The sequence below is a fragment of the Ceratotherium simum genome, chromosome 29 (genome assembly GCF_057802395.1).
Source record: "Ceratotherium simum simum isolate JZ-2026a chromosome 29, ASM5780239v1, whole genome shotgun sequence".
NCBI classification, from domain to species: domain Eukaryota; kingdom Metazoa; phylum Chordata; class Mammalia; order Perissodactyla; family Rhinocerotidae; genus Ceratotherium; species Ceratotherium simum.
In genome coordinates this window covers 21104447-21119027 of record NC_141928.1, presented here as the reverse complement: position 1 = coordinate 21119027, position 14581 = coordinate 21104447, and the positions used below count along the sequence as shown (strand labels likewise).

At 43.6% G+C, this 14581-nt stretch overlaps 1 protein-coding gene across 1 annotated transcript in view; it reads right to left on the bottom strand.

Moving 5' to 3' along the window:
* The window catches only part of TNC (tenascin C), a 91802-nt gene that overhangs the window by 42806 nt on the left and 34415 nt on the right, over positions 1–14581 (bottom strand). The window contains exons 6-10 of the mRNA XM_087419211.1: positions 13767–13923; positions 9880–10149; positions 8692–8877; positions 8394–8483; positions 6086–6349 (exon numbers count right to left, since the gene is read on the bottom strand). Coding sequence (XP_087275337.1) covers positions 6086–6349; positions 8394–8483; positions 8692–8877; positions 9880–10149; positions 13767–13923 — 967 coding nt within the window. The remainder of the gene's footprint in view (positions 1–6085; positions 6350–8393; positions 8484–8691; positions 8878–9879; positions 10150–13766; positions 13924–14581) is intronic.

The following is a 14581-nucleotide window of genomic DNA, read 5'->3' as shown; positions in this document are numbered from 1 at the left end:
GTTCATTTAACCCAAATTCATATCCTAAAGTTCACACTCAAAGCCCCATAGCAGTTCTTAACCACACAAACATGGTCTTGATGAGAAAAAGAGGGCCCAACACTCAAAGTGATGTATCTAGTTCCAGGGAAAGAAAGGGAGAATCAGGCTTTCTTAAACCCCTGGCCCTTGTGAGGCCGGGAACAGTGCTCCAAACATAACGATTGTCTCCTTGACTTTGGGATTTGAGCACAGCTAAACTCAGAGCGCGTCCTTTTCCAATATTCCACAGTCCTCATGCATCAAGAGATGCAGGACAAAAACCAATCTAAGCAAATCCGTAAAGTTAAAGAAATTGAGCCATGGCCCATAAACTCCTGTCTCATCCCATTTTTCTCCTCTTGTTGTCAAAACTGCTTGTTAAGAACTTAGCTGACCTTGACAATTTTCCCTTTTATGTGAATTAAGTCACTGTCATTTCCTTCCATGTAACTGCCTTTTAAGCTGTCTCTCTAATTCTGTCTTAAAACATATTTTTTTCCATGAAAGAAATTTCAGGTACCATGTTGCGAAACATGTGAGGAGAGTTACCTAACTGTGGCGGGGAGGAGGTGATTACGGATTGTCTATTAAGCTGTTGCAGTTAAGATGGAGAGAGGAGGGGAGGGGATGCACAATGGAAAATGTCTCTTCCTGATGAGAACCATCTTTTCTCTTTGAATCAGCTTTTTTATATGCCACTGATACTCAACAATGCCCCTCACACCCTGCACCATCTGTTCAAATAGTTGATACAGTAATTTTCACATAATGTCATGTTGCTCAGTAAATAGTCATAATCACGGTGTTGATGCTTCCACCAAAAATTTTGGCTATTCTTCCACTTTTTTTATTTGGTAGGCAAATCAAGACAGATCATCAGTTTATACTTAGCGAGCAGTACTGTGACTGTTTCTAGTAGTAGTGGGTACTATTGATGCTCCACCAAATCTTTTCACCTAAATGCTAGTCAGCTACATAAAAGGTGTAACTTCAATGAAGAAAATCAGTAGACAAATTAAAAGGAGAGGGATAAGAATTATGAAAAGAGAGGGAACAGTATGAATAAAAATACAGCAGATAATAGTCGAGGTGAGAAGCAAGAGGCTTCACATAAACGCAGACTTTACATTTCAATAGCAAAGGGCACACGTATGGGCTTCCTGCCCCGGAAGCCCAGTCTTTCCCTTGTCTAGTTCCACACTGAATTTCTTGGCATTTTTGTATGAAAAGCCTATTGTCTTTTTCTTACAGCTGTGCACTGGCATCTACCCCTGAACAGTGTCAGTGGGCCTGGGAAATCAGAATTTCAAAATCCCATTTCTGTGCTCATGGTGGGTTGACCAGCTGGCCTGGAGGAATTTCTGGCTGTGCCAACTTTAAATCTTTAGATTTCCACCATCTTGTAGATGGTAATTACCAAGTGCTGGCTGATGAGGAATCCACTTTCAGTGCTCGCTGATGGGAGAGAGAGTGAATTTCTCACAGCAGGGGGATGGCCAAATTCAAGCGTGAGGTCCCCAAAGGGTAGCTTAAATTGCTTTAGCTCATCTTGTAAAGTTTAAGATAATTGAAATGAAAAGGCTTGCCTGCCTTAAAACTTTTCAATGACTCTTAACACTGTCAAGTATAAAGCCCAAGACCCTTAGAATGATAATCACTACCCTCTGTAGATGGTCCCTGATGATGTCTCTAACCTCGTACCCTGCTATTTTCCCGCTCCATCATACAGCAGGACCCTATAGCTCGTGTTTCACTAATATAAAGTTTCTCCTGCCTTTGAGCTTCTCACATGCTGTTCCTCCTGCTGGAAATGTCATTACTCCCCTCTCCACTCGCCCAACTCCTTTTCCTGTTTCAGGACTCAGCTAAAGCATCACTTCTTCCCAGAAGCCTTCTCTGACACCCTTCATTCCCTTTGCTCTGGTCTGGAATGGGTACTTGCCCCTGTGCGCCTATAGCTCCCCACCCTTCCCTCTAAAGCAGGCTAGTTGCATTCATATAATTTCGGTGTTGGTTCTCTCTTTCTCATTGCAATGTGCATCATTTCTTGAGAGGAGGGCTATGTCTTTCTATTCTATATACCAGCATTGCCTGACCCATAGCAGGTAAGGAATAAATATTTGTTGGATGGATAAATACCTGAATAAATTTCAGTTTGCTCTATGAGGAAATCAAAATGGTAATCAGAGCAGAACGTTCTTATTACTTGCAGCTGTGTCTAAAAACAAACTTCCACCTTTCTGCTTCCCAAACCCATCAGAATTACTGGGGTATCACTGTTGAGTTTCATGCTGGTATGGAAAGATGCTGTGCTGGCCTTGTGTTTCTACATATCTTCCCTGCTTTATGTCCCTTCCCACTCACAGCAAATTCATGGCCTCCACTTTAAGCACGGTTTCGTTGAGTTTATCAGAATACAAATGCAGAGAGAGAGGGGCGGGGGGCATCTGCCTGGCACATGCTCATTTTCTTCAATGCTAACAGAGATAGTTCCTTCCTTCCTTCCTTCTTTCCTTCTTTCCTTCCTTCCTTCCTTCCTTCCTTTCTCCTTCCTTCCTTTCTTCTTTCCTTCCTTTCTCTCTTTCCTTCGTTTATCCCTCCTACCCTTTCTCCCTCCCTCCCACCCTCCTTCCCTTCTTTCTTTCCTTCTTTTTCTATCCAGAGAAAGTTTAATTGAAGACTCCAGGAGAATGATTTCCCTTCCCTTAATCCTTAAGAGAGAGAATTTGGGCTGTTAATGCAGAGGTAGAAGGAGAAAACCAGAGGATTCAATGGAAATACCGCCTCTGGAGTAGCTGGGGTCCTCAAATGCTCACGAAGCACATGCCATATACTTGGCTGTGTTCAAGGCACTGCGGATCCAGCACTGGATAATGGAGACAGAGTGCTTACATTTTGTTCGGTAGTGGGAGGAAGGCCGTAGATAAATAAACCAGCTACTGAATAATATCAGGCCAGAGAAGTGTCATGAGGAACTCTGGAGCAGCATGAAGTGGTAAATTGGGATGGGGACGCCATTTTAGATTGGTGGCCAGAGAAGTCTTTTGAGATAACACTTGGGCTGAATGAAATGAGGGAGATGCCATGTGAAGAACTGGGAGACGAGTGGTATCTAGGCAGCAGGAATAGCATGTGCAAAGGCCCTAAGGTAGGAGCAGGTTTGGCATACTTGAGTAACAGTGAAAAGGCCAGGAAGACCATGATGAAATGAGCAAGGGGACCAGTGGTGGGAGCACGGTCAGAGAGATGGGAAGGGCCAGATTCTGTAGGGCCGTGTAGCCTGTGTAGGGTCTCTGGATTTTATTTCAGGTGTGATGGGCAGCTAGGTTATGCATACTTTTAATTTGCTGCTGCATCAGGGAAAAGCCTGATGCACTTTGGCTCAATTCCGTGTCTAGAGCCCTGGAATTCCCTGGGAAGAATTCTTTGGGGTAGCCAGTTCCACATCTTCTGCATAAAACCCACAGACAATGAGTGGCACTTTGCAGACTTCTGCTCTTAAGAATCTAGTGATGCAGAACCAGGAGTCCCTTTCTTCTGAGGTTGGAACCTACAGCCCTTTCACATTTCAGGCCGCATGGTACATTCACCCAAGAGCTCCCACTTTCCTGTTTCTTTTTTCTTCCCATATGTTTACCAAGGCCAGGTGCCCGCAACTCTATTTCTTTATATATTCCACAACACAGCCCTGTTTGCCTCCTATGTGTCTGTCCAAAAACTCCCTTCCATTTTAAGGCTTTCCTGATGCCCAGAATCATCCTGTGCTCCCACTGCACTCTCTGCACCCCCAATTATAGCGAGTGTGGTGTTGTGTTGGTGTCTGCCAGTTTGTTTACTAGAAAGCGAGTTCCTTGGAAGCACAGATCTGTCCTAACTGATCTAGTAACCCCAGAACTTAGCATGAAATATGGTTGCATATATTACTGACTGTGTAAATGTAGGAGACTTGGGAAGATGGAATTCAGGAGAAGGAAAAAAACATCCACCTCACTTTTAATAAAATAAAATAGTTCTACGGAGAAAGACAGAGAGAGAAATGTTCTGGAGACAATAGGGAAGAGCCAATAAAAGGGGCTTTGCACATTTTTCCTGCAATGAAGAATGGCTTTAAATATACAATGTGATTTCTTTGAAACAGTGTTAAGGAGGCCTGGCTGGGAAATTGAAACCACCGAACCCTTGAGATGCAAAAACTGGGCTCTCAGTCAGAGGAAAAGTAATTCCAGCCTGTGGTCCCAGGCTGCTGAGGCCTGGGGCTTTCCTACTGGAGACAGGAAATAATGGGGCTACAGCCAGAGGGTAAAATGATTGAGTGGAGATGGGAAACATTCTTTGATACAGCATTTGTCAAACTCAAGGAAAAGCGAAGAGAGAGAGAGAAGGACAGAGAAAGAGAAAGAAAGAAGGAAGAGGAGGAGGAGGAAAAGGAGGAGAAGACAGAGGAGGAGGAGGAGAAATTCCCTCTCTTTTGTTTTTCTGATTCATTTGTTGTCCCTTGACACCTTATAACAAGCTCATGTTTACAAAGCTGAAACATTGAAATCTCTACCATAGCTTTATTTCTTCCTGATTCTCTTTTGCCTTTCCCTTATCTCTGATTGAGCTACCCCTTGATGATCATCTGATTGCTGGTGGGAAGCAGTCCATGCACAGTCAATAGAGTTGACCACCCAAGCTCACTTTAGACTCTGAAGAGGCTGCTCTTTGTCTACCAAATATCCCTTCTCGCTCTTTTCCTTTCAAACAACCACAATTTTATGTGGGCAGCAACATGCTCAGCCAGAAGACTACCTTTCCTAGACTTATAGCTAGGAGCGGGCAATGAAATGTGAGTAGAAGTCCTTGGTGAGGTTTCCAGAGAGACTCATCTAGGAGGTACTCCTTTTTGGTTTCAGTTCTTCCTCCTTCATGCTGCCTAGAACACAGATGTGAAGGCTGTACTGCAGCAGCCATATTGTGACACGGGGGTGACTTTGAGAATGGAGGAAGTCAAGGATTAAGAATAGTGGAACAGACTCCATTTCCACTTATTGAGATTCAGCCGGAGGTAACATCTCTGCCGTGATACCTACTCTGGCTGCACCTGATTCCTCCAATCATTCCCTTTCCTTGATTAAGTTCCGTCTAATATGTTGAATATCTAGTCTTCTCCAGGGACTGTGAGCAGGAGCACATGAGTCAAAATAACAACTCTAAGTACATGACCCACTTTCCCCTGAAATATCAGTATACTACAGTGGGTTCTCAACAAACACTTACTAATTAAATTGAAACTAAAAACTATTACTTATCAAACCATGAAGAATTAACATTTTCCACCTATACCTCTCGAATATTTGGGGGCCAAAGTGAAATGTGCATATTTTTCATATAGGAAGAACTGATTTTTTTCTGATTGCTTTTTTCAATTTAGCTACTGAGGAAACATGGCAGCAGGTATAAAGAACAGAATCACGGGGCTAGAAAGGACACTGGAGGTCAGGATTAAGCTGTCATGGAAAAACGAAGTTTGCCCCTCAATGACTAAGAGAAAAGAGAAGATGAGAAGGTCCCTGTGGAAGCTCAAAAGACCGTATGCAACTTTTCTGGTAACCTTAGAGGAAAGAAAAGACCTGTAATAAAAACATTTAATGGGAAATAACCAAAGCATTATTACCAACTTCTTGGTCATCTTGAAAAGAAATAAAATGAAAAGTAAATTAATTGTTAGGCTAAAGAGAGGGGAAGAAAACAAGAAACAATTTAAAAGACTGTGAAATGCACAAAATTAAAAAAAAAAAAAAAAGAGCTAAAGACAAATACGAACTCTGATGCTTTCAGTTCTCCTAGGAAGAAATATTTAAAAACCACTATTGATTGCCCCGCAAGGGAAATTTGCTGAATCAGTTGACAAGAGGAAAGGAAAAGCAAGTGGTTCTTTCAAAGTAGCATTGAGAGGATTCATGAGTAGAGAAAGTCACAGAAAGTCTTCCCAGCCATTTTCTCATTTAAAGAAGACCTGGCTGATGGGTCCACAAACCTCAGTCAGCAGAGGGTCTGCAGGGAGCTCAGAGGCTGACCTCACCTGTGGATGCCTTGACACGTGCGGGCTTGCTCTTGTACCTGCCCTTCTCTGTGGTGAGGAGGATGGGATATTCTTGCCCAGGTTCCAGGCCTCTCAGGACATGGGAGGTAGTGCCTTTGGGAAGCCGCATCTCCACTGGCTGGCCCAAGGGAAGGCTGTAGTTGAGGCGGTAATGGTCAAACTTGGCCAACGGTGTCCTCCAGAGCAGGGTCAGGCTGGTGTCCGTAGTTTCAGAAACCCGAAGATCCCTGGGCGGGTCCAGGTCTGTGAGGAAAACAAAGAGGTGAATTTTCCTCTTTAGGCTGTGAGGCAGGGCTGCTTCTGGAGCTGAAAGCTGGCTCTGGGCTACGATCCTAGGTCTGCTGTACAGGGGAGGTGTGGCTTCATGCGATTCACCTATCCGATTCTCCATTTTCACTTCTGTGAAATGCTGTTGTTGTACATGACCTCGTTGGACTTTTGAAAGATTAAAAATAATATAGTGGGGGCTGGCCCCGTGGCTTAGCGGTTAAGTGCGCGCGCTCGACTACTGGCGGCCCTGGTTTGGATCCCGGGCGCACACCGACGCACTGCTTCTCCGGCCATCCTGTGGCCACGTCCCACATACAGCAACTAGAAGGATGTGCGACTATGACATACAACTATCTACTGGGGCTTTGGGGAAGGAAAAAAAAAGGAGGAGGATTGGCAATAGATGTTAACTCAGAGCCAGTCTTCCTCAGCAAAAAGAGGAGGATTAGCACAGATGTTAGCTCAGGGCTGATCTCCCTCTCAAAAAAAAAAAAAAAAAATATATATATATATATATAGTGGTATATCCATACCGTGAAATGCTACTCAATTCAAAGCATTTAAGAGGAAGTAACTATTGATACAAGAGACAATTTGGATGGATCTCAAGAGAACTATGCCGAGCAAAAAAGCCAATCTCTGAAGGTTGTATACTGTATGATTCCTTTTACATAGAATTCTCAAAATAACACATTATAGAGATGAAGAACAGATTAGTGATTGCCAAGAGCTAGGGAAAGGGGAAGGGAGGCGCCTCTGGCTACAAAAAATGGGTAGCAAGAAGGATCCTTTGATGGAACTATTCTGTGCCTTGAATGTAGTGGTGGATTAAAAAAATCTACACGTTAGGGGCTGGCCCGGTGGCACAAGCGGTTAGATGCGCGCGCCCCGCTGCGGGGTTCGCCGGTTCGGATCCTGGGCGTGCACTGATGCACCGCTTGTCAGGCCATGCTGTGGCGGCATCCCATATAAAGTGGAAGAAGAAGGGCATGGATGTTAGCTCAGGGCCAGTCTTCCTCAGCAAAAAGAGGAGGATTGGCAGGTGTTAGCTCGGGGCAGATCTTTCTCACACACACACAAAAAATCTACCGGTGATAAAATTGCATTGAACTAAACACACTCACACACATACAAAAATGAGTGCGTGTAAAACTGGTAAAATCTGAATGAAGTTGATAGATTGTATCAACATCCTGATTGTAATATTGTTCTATAGTTACACAGTGGTTACCACTGGGGGACACTGGGGGAAGGGCTTATGGGATCTCTTTGTATTATTTCTCACAACAGCATGTGAATCTACAATGACCTCAAAATAAAAAAATAAAAAAGAAAATGTACATAAGCGCTCAGCACTGGATCCTGCATAATGGGGAAGCCTGATGAAGCATGACTTTTGCCCTCTTGGCACACCAGCCTCTCCTTTTTACACAGTACCTGGGAGAGGGATGGAGGAGGCTGGTGGAGGGGTAGAGGGAAGAGCTTTCTTCTGTACAAATTTTCCAGAAAAAAAAAACTTGAGGAAAGAGTCAATGGCTTCTAATCATATAGCCCCTCACCATCCTCACCTGGAGGCTGGGGCCGCAGGATCAATGGATAAAAGTTAACGGCTGCCTTAAACTGTGCTCCTGCCACTTATAATCTCTATGATGAAGGTATACAAGAAAAGTTAGGTGTTTTCTAAGAGAAAACCCCTCAGCTGTGTTTTGATTAGTCAATGGTTCATCAAAAAAAAAAATGGAATGGGTTACCAACTTTAGAAAGTGTGTAGATTTCTCATAAAGTCTGTTTTTTTCCTAAAAACTCCCCTTCCTGCATAGAGAGAGTAGTGTTGGCATCATTTAGATGCAGTGTGCTTAGGGTATTTTAAATGTAGACATTTGGGCTAGCAGATCCTAGTGGCCCCTTTCTCCTCTGGGTGTCTACTGTTTCTTTTTAAGTAGGTTTTCTGCCTCCTGGGCCCTGTTGTGTCTGCCAGTGCCAGCCGAGAGGGGTTGGGACCCCAGGCGCGCCTCACCTGTGGCCGCGTTGATGGTGGCCGGATCACTCTCCTTGTCTCCCTTCACAGCAGACACTCCAATGCCATATTCAGTCCCTGGTCTCAGACCTAGGAGAGAACGTGCAGGTCGAGATTCAGCCTAAAACTGGAAAGACTTATAGAGGACCATAAAAATGGCCCTGAGCTGGTCCCTGGAGGCTACAATTTCTCCATGTCTGGAATGTTCTACAGACTGACTCACTGAAGTCAAACTGAGAGGGATTGCTGGGAATTGCACTTTTTTCTCTCTCTGGAGGATCGAGGATGTGGAGCTCACCTGTGAGTATGGTTTTCGTCGTGGCTTGTTGGCTCCTCGGTACTTCGACCTCAGCGTGGTCCCCTCCAGAGATGGGTGCGTACTTAATTCTGTAATTGTCAATGGCCGCCTTGCCATTCCTCCATTCCAGGGTGATGCTGTTGTCTGTCTGGGAGACACGGCGGAGGTTCCTGGGAGCATCCAGGCCTGTTTGGGAGAGGAAGGGACATTTATATTGAAAACACCAGGAACCAAGAGACTGGGAGTCTTCGACAGTTCAAACTGAGATATGAAATGTGCCTGCCATTGGACAGAAATGACAAAATCGCCCACACACCCATCTGTGTCAATAGCTGATGCACAAATCTAAACAAATACTACATATTTGGCACTTTTCTATTATTAATGTGTGATACTTGAGCCATTCATATTTTCTTCCAATTTTGTGCTTAGAAAAACTATATAGACACTTACAAATAATCTCCATGAGTATAAGAACTAGGCTGTTGTGTTCATCACTGTATTTCTACTAACTCATATGGTGCTTACTGAGCCCTGAAAAAATATTTATTGAGGAGGTCGGCCCGGTTGCCTAGTGGTTAGGTTTGCATGTCTGCTTCAGTAGTCTGGGGTTCGTGGGTTCGGATCCCAGGCATGGACATACACATCGCTCATCAAGCCATGCTGTGGTGGCATCCCATATACAAAATAGAGGAAGATTGGCACAGATATTAGCTCAGGGACCATCTTCCTCACCAAAAAAAAAAAAAAAAAAAGAAATGTATATATATATATGTATTTATTGAATGAGTGATTGACACTTTGGTACTTCTAAAAGAAATGCCATAGGCTAAGAGGTTAGGCGGCATCTTTCTCATTCGTGTTTTCCATATACTGTATTTTATTATTAAAATATTTATTTGAATTTTATTGTAACCAGAATTTTTGCCTGAGAATGTCAGAGCAGCATCCTCTATGTATGCAAAAATAGATATATGTTTTGATTTAGAAGATTATTTTGGGTATTTTTTCTTTGAAAAATTAATCAATCAATTGCAACAATATTTTAAAATAAAATTTAAAGGAATGAAAATCCCCTTTCTATATTTCTTGCTGTAAAATGAGCCTGGAAGGCACGCCAACGTAGAGTGGGATGGAAGTCTCACAATCCTTCCTTTCCTGTCAAGTTAACAAGGGAAGGCCCATTACCTGTTGTGAAGGTCTCCTTGGCTGGGTTGCTGGACATGTCGCCTCTGCGGGAAATGAGGGACACCTCGTACTCTGTGTCTGGCTTCAGGTTCCCGATGGAGTACTGGTTCTCGTCCTGTGTGAGATCGATGGTGGTGCGGTCGCCTGGCACGTCTTTGGTCCCGTAGGTGAGCTCGATGCCATCGATTTCGGCCAGGGGCTTGAACCAGGTGATCAGAGCAGTGGTGTCCGTGACATCTTTCACCTCGATCTGGCTGGGGGCGTCCAAGCCTGTGATGGGCAGAAGACAGAGTGGTTTCAGAGACTGGGGCCATGCCAGGGGCCGAGCAGAGAGAGGGCTTGCAACTGTCCAGATCCATTCGTGTACCTTTAGGTTCATACTGACCACTTGACCATACTTATCTTTCTGAGCCTCAATTTCCTGTTTGATAAGCTATAAGTTGGGGTGATGACAGCTACCTTGTAAGGTTTGTTGTTTTTTTCAAAAATTAAAGGAGACGATGCTTATAAAGCATCTATCACAGAGCCTAGAACATGGCAGTTACGTGATAAACGGTCGTTACTCTGTTATTATCATCATTACTGTTCTCATAAATTGAAGAAACACGCTTAGGGGCTACTTTATTTAAAAAACATTGACTTAGTCTCTCTTTTTTTTTTTTTTTGATGAGGAAGATTAGCCCTGAACTACCATCTGTTGCCAATCCTCCTCTTTTTATTGAGGATGACTGGCCCTGGGCTAACATCCATGCCCATCTTCCTCTACTTTATATGTGGGACGCCTGCCACAGCATGGCCTGATAAGTGGCACGTAGGTCCGTGTCCGGGATCCGAACCAGAGAACCCCGGGCCGCCGAAGCAGAGCACGCAAACTTAACCACTATGCCACTAGGCCAGCCCTTCTCTGGTTTTTTAATTAGGCAAAACTCCCTGGATGGTTGGTAACTTCTCCATCAGAATTATGGAGCCGAAAAGTGAGGCAAGGACTGTTTTGCAGTGTATGGAAAGTTAGTTTTGATGAAAAGAATCTAGGCAAGAAAGTCATGGCTGTCTCCAGCCTTGCCTATCTTTGTATCCTCATCTCGACCTTCCTTTTGCCCCATTACTCACCTCCTGCCCATCCCCCCTTTTATTTTGTGCTCTGACAGCAGGGTCCTCAGGGCTCTGAGACCACATCACGCTGCTTCTCACCTCCTGGCCTCTGCACTTGCTGTCCCTTTGTTTCTTCTTCCAGAGGATGCCCCTGTCCCCTCTAAAAATCTCCTACTCATCCTTAAAAATCTCATTTACATGTCACTTCCTAACAAGAAGACTTTTTGACTCTGTTGCAATCAGGTAAACACATACTCTCTCTCTGATCGGTATAAAGTTTCAGTTATACGAGATGATTAAGTTCTAGAGATCTGCTGTACGACATTGTGCCTATAGTTAACAATATTGCATTGTACACTTAAAAGCTCATTAAGAGGGCAGATCTCATGCTAAGTGTTCTTACCACAATTAAAAATAAGAGTATCCTAATATTGTACTTTTCTACTGTTCTTCAACAGATTTCTCTACTGTTTAGTCAAACTGTATTATTCAATTTAGATGGGGTCACTCATTCATTCAGAGAGGGGGTCTCTGACCTTTCTTAATCCTCAGCATAGAGTCAGGCTTTGTCATTTATGTCTCAACTCTATTTTTTTTTAATTATGCAAACAATTTTAATGCAAACATTAAAACAAGCCAGGTATTCAGTAAATGCCTAAAATGAAGACTTACTAGACGTTCAGTCAATGTTTTGCTTTTCATTTTTAAAAATAGTTAAGTGTGTGTTTTCAGCATTGCTTGAGGAAACACTATCAAATGAAAGGAACTTGGTTTTGTACAGAAAATGAGGAGGAGGAATAATTTACAGCTGATTGTGAGAAACTGCAGAGCCTATTTTTTTAATTCTAGGTGTTCATATATGAGTTTCAGCTCACAAATGATGAACCCACAAAATGCACAATGAAAATGATGCTACAAGTCAACAGTGAAGCCACCTGTCCTGTGTTCCTCTAGGTGCTAGAAAGCACCCAAACTATACCTACTTCCGTCATCAGCAGCCGTTTCATTAAAGAAGTCGGGAGTCAGTCAAGGACACGGATCTCTCCTCTAGATTTGGGACCCTTGAATAGAGGAGACTAACATTGCCTTGTGCTCACCACGTGCCAAGCATGGCGCCTTGTCATTTTTGTTTTAACTCCCATGAGAGCCCACAAGGTGGATACTATCAACCCATTTTTCGGGTGGTAGGTCTGAGGCTTAGAGAAGTAGACCTGCTCCAGGTGATGGTAAGGGATGAAGCTGGAATTCAAACTCAGGACTGTTTAGGTCCAAAGCCCATGCTCTTCGTCCTTTAAATGGGGATGCCTCTCAAAAACAGTCATGTGCCAAAAATGGTTGGAATGCAACCTCTATACAGAGACCAAAGGGAAGGAGCCAGAATGTTTTGGCACCAAAGCTTTAAAGTCCTTTAAATCTGGAAAGAGTTCAGGTATCAGCAAAATGAACAGGTAAATATCTGCCTCTCGGTGTTGATATTTATGTGATTATGGAACTTCAAATGTTGGGATGTCTGTCCTGCAATAAGAAGAAAGTAAGGAGCCGATCCCTACATTTAGATGAAAATGAAAAGGGCAGATGAAAGAAACGTCTTTTGTTTTCTCAGTGAGCCTCCTCTGTAGCAGATAAGCACCTGCTTCATGTTTTCTATGACTTTCTGGTGATCTAACGATTTTTTCCTGTTGGTACCTGCCTTCTACCTACCACAGAGGGGTGTTGTCAGGATGGTGGAAAACACTCACTCATAAAGGAGACAATCCTATGAATTGGCTCTGAGCTAGGCAAAATGTGCAAACATTTACATGCAAGATGTTCTTTCTTGTCATTGGTCAACAGATTTAACTTTTCCAACAACCCTCCACCCAGAAGAGTCAATTCCTTAAGCAGCTGGCACATATGCTATCTTGAAGAAGATACAGAGGTTTTCCCAAACGGCAATGCAAATGATCCCAAATGATCTAGTAGTACCCCCAAGAAATTCTGACATCTTTAGTATTGAGTGACCTTTTATTTAGGTTCCTGTTGAAGACATGGAATCAACATCCTACATAAACCAGAGCCTAGTCATTGCTGGTGGTAATGGTGTTCAAGTTATAAAACCGTTCCCTGCCTTAAAATTGTGGCCCTGATGGTATTAATCAGGTGGTGTTTCTTAAATTGATGTAGCTTCTCTAAGCCTCCGTTTCTACTTTTGGAAAATAATAACTTTAATATTTGCCCTACATTTTTCACAGGACTGAGTGTTAATATCAGATTAGAGGATGTTGTAGATTGCTTACAATGGTCTCAATTATTTATCTTGCTGTGTCTGTGCCCCTTTGAAATGTCACTTGGAAGTTCCTCTCATCAAGAGATGGAGGTGTTTAAGGAGTGTTTACCCACCACTCCAATCTGGACCGGCCTTGAGATCTGCTTCAACAAAAGTAATATAGTGCTAGTTTCGAACCTGCTCACCTGCCACGTGAGCAGGTCCAGGCTAGCAGCTTGGAGGCTGAGAGACCACATGGAGCAGAAAGGTACCATCCTGGTTGAGGCCATCCTAGGTCAACCGGCCTGCAGGCCACACAGATGCCTAAGTGACCCCAGTCAACAACAGAAAAATTGACCCCCTGACCCTTACCACAAATCATCACTGTGCAGAATTATTGTTTTAAGCCACTAAGTTTGGGGCTTGTTTTTTTATGTAGCAAAGGCTAATTGATCCAGATGCTATATGAGAGGGCATGTTATCAACAAGAGGTGCTATGAGGGACACTCGGCTTTACCATTGTATCAGTGGCATTAATAGTGATACTCACGGGTGGTTGTCACCCTCTTCAGGCCTGGGCCCCGGGTATTGTTCTTCACGATGTGCAGAGAGATCTCATACTCTTGCCCAGGAGCTAGGCCAGTTTGCCGGTAGGTGGTCTCTGGTCTCCTCAGGCTTTTGGTGATCTCTCCCTCATCTTCTTTATTCTGAAAGATAAGAGCACCTTGGTAAGACCTAAAGGAGATGAAAGCCTCTTCATTTGTGTGACTCATTCATTCCACATTCATTCATTCCTCTTTCTCTTTCATCTATTCACCAGGCATCTACAGGGCATCTGGTCAGTATGGTAGGTGCTGAGGATACAGAGATGATAAAGACATCTCTCAAGTTCTCGTAACCCTCTCTACTCACTCCTTTGACACTCAAGTCAAGTGACAGAAGGTGAGAGCCAAAGCAATCCTGGAGCCACAGGCTCAGTCCCTTCTCTGATAGACTAAGAAGCCAGAAGTCGGGTGATTGTCCCACAGTCACACAGTTAGTGGCAGAGCCTTGGTTTGAGCTCAGGAGCCCACTTCCCTGCCTCACATGTGCTTTTAGGCCCAGAGAGAAGGGATACTCAATCTCAGATATGCCGGGAGGCATTCTGACACGGAGACAATTTTTTCTCTTCTTTGCCTCTGAGTGGAGATTTGCAAGACTATGAGGGGCAATCAGAACCTAGAGATAACATCTATTTGTCTAGGTCCCAGCCTTAAGTGCTACGCTTATTGACTTATTAAAATCACTTAAAATATATATGCAAACACACAGGGTGCTAATTAAAGCCTTATCCCCCACCAAAAGCTAAGGAAATAAAGTTGATAT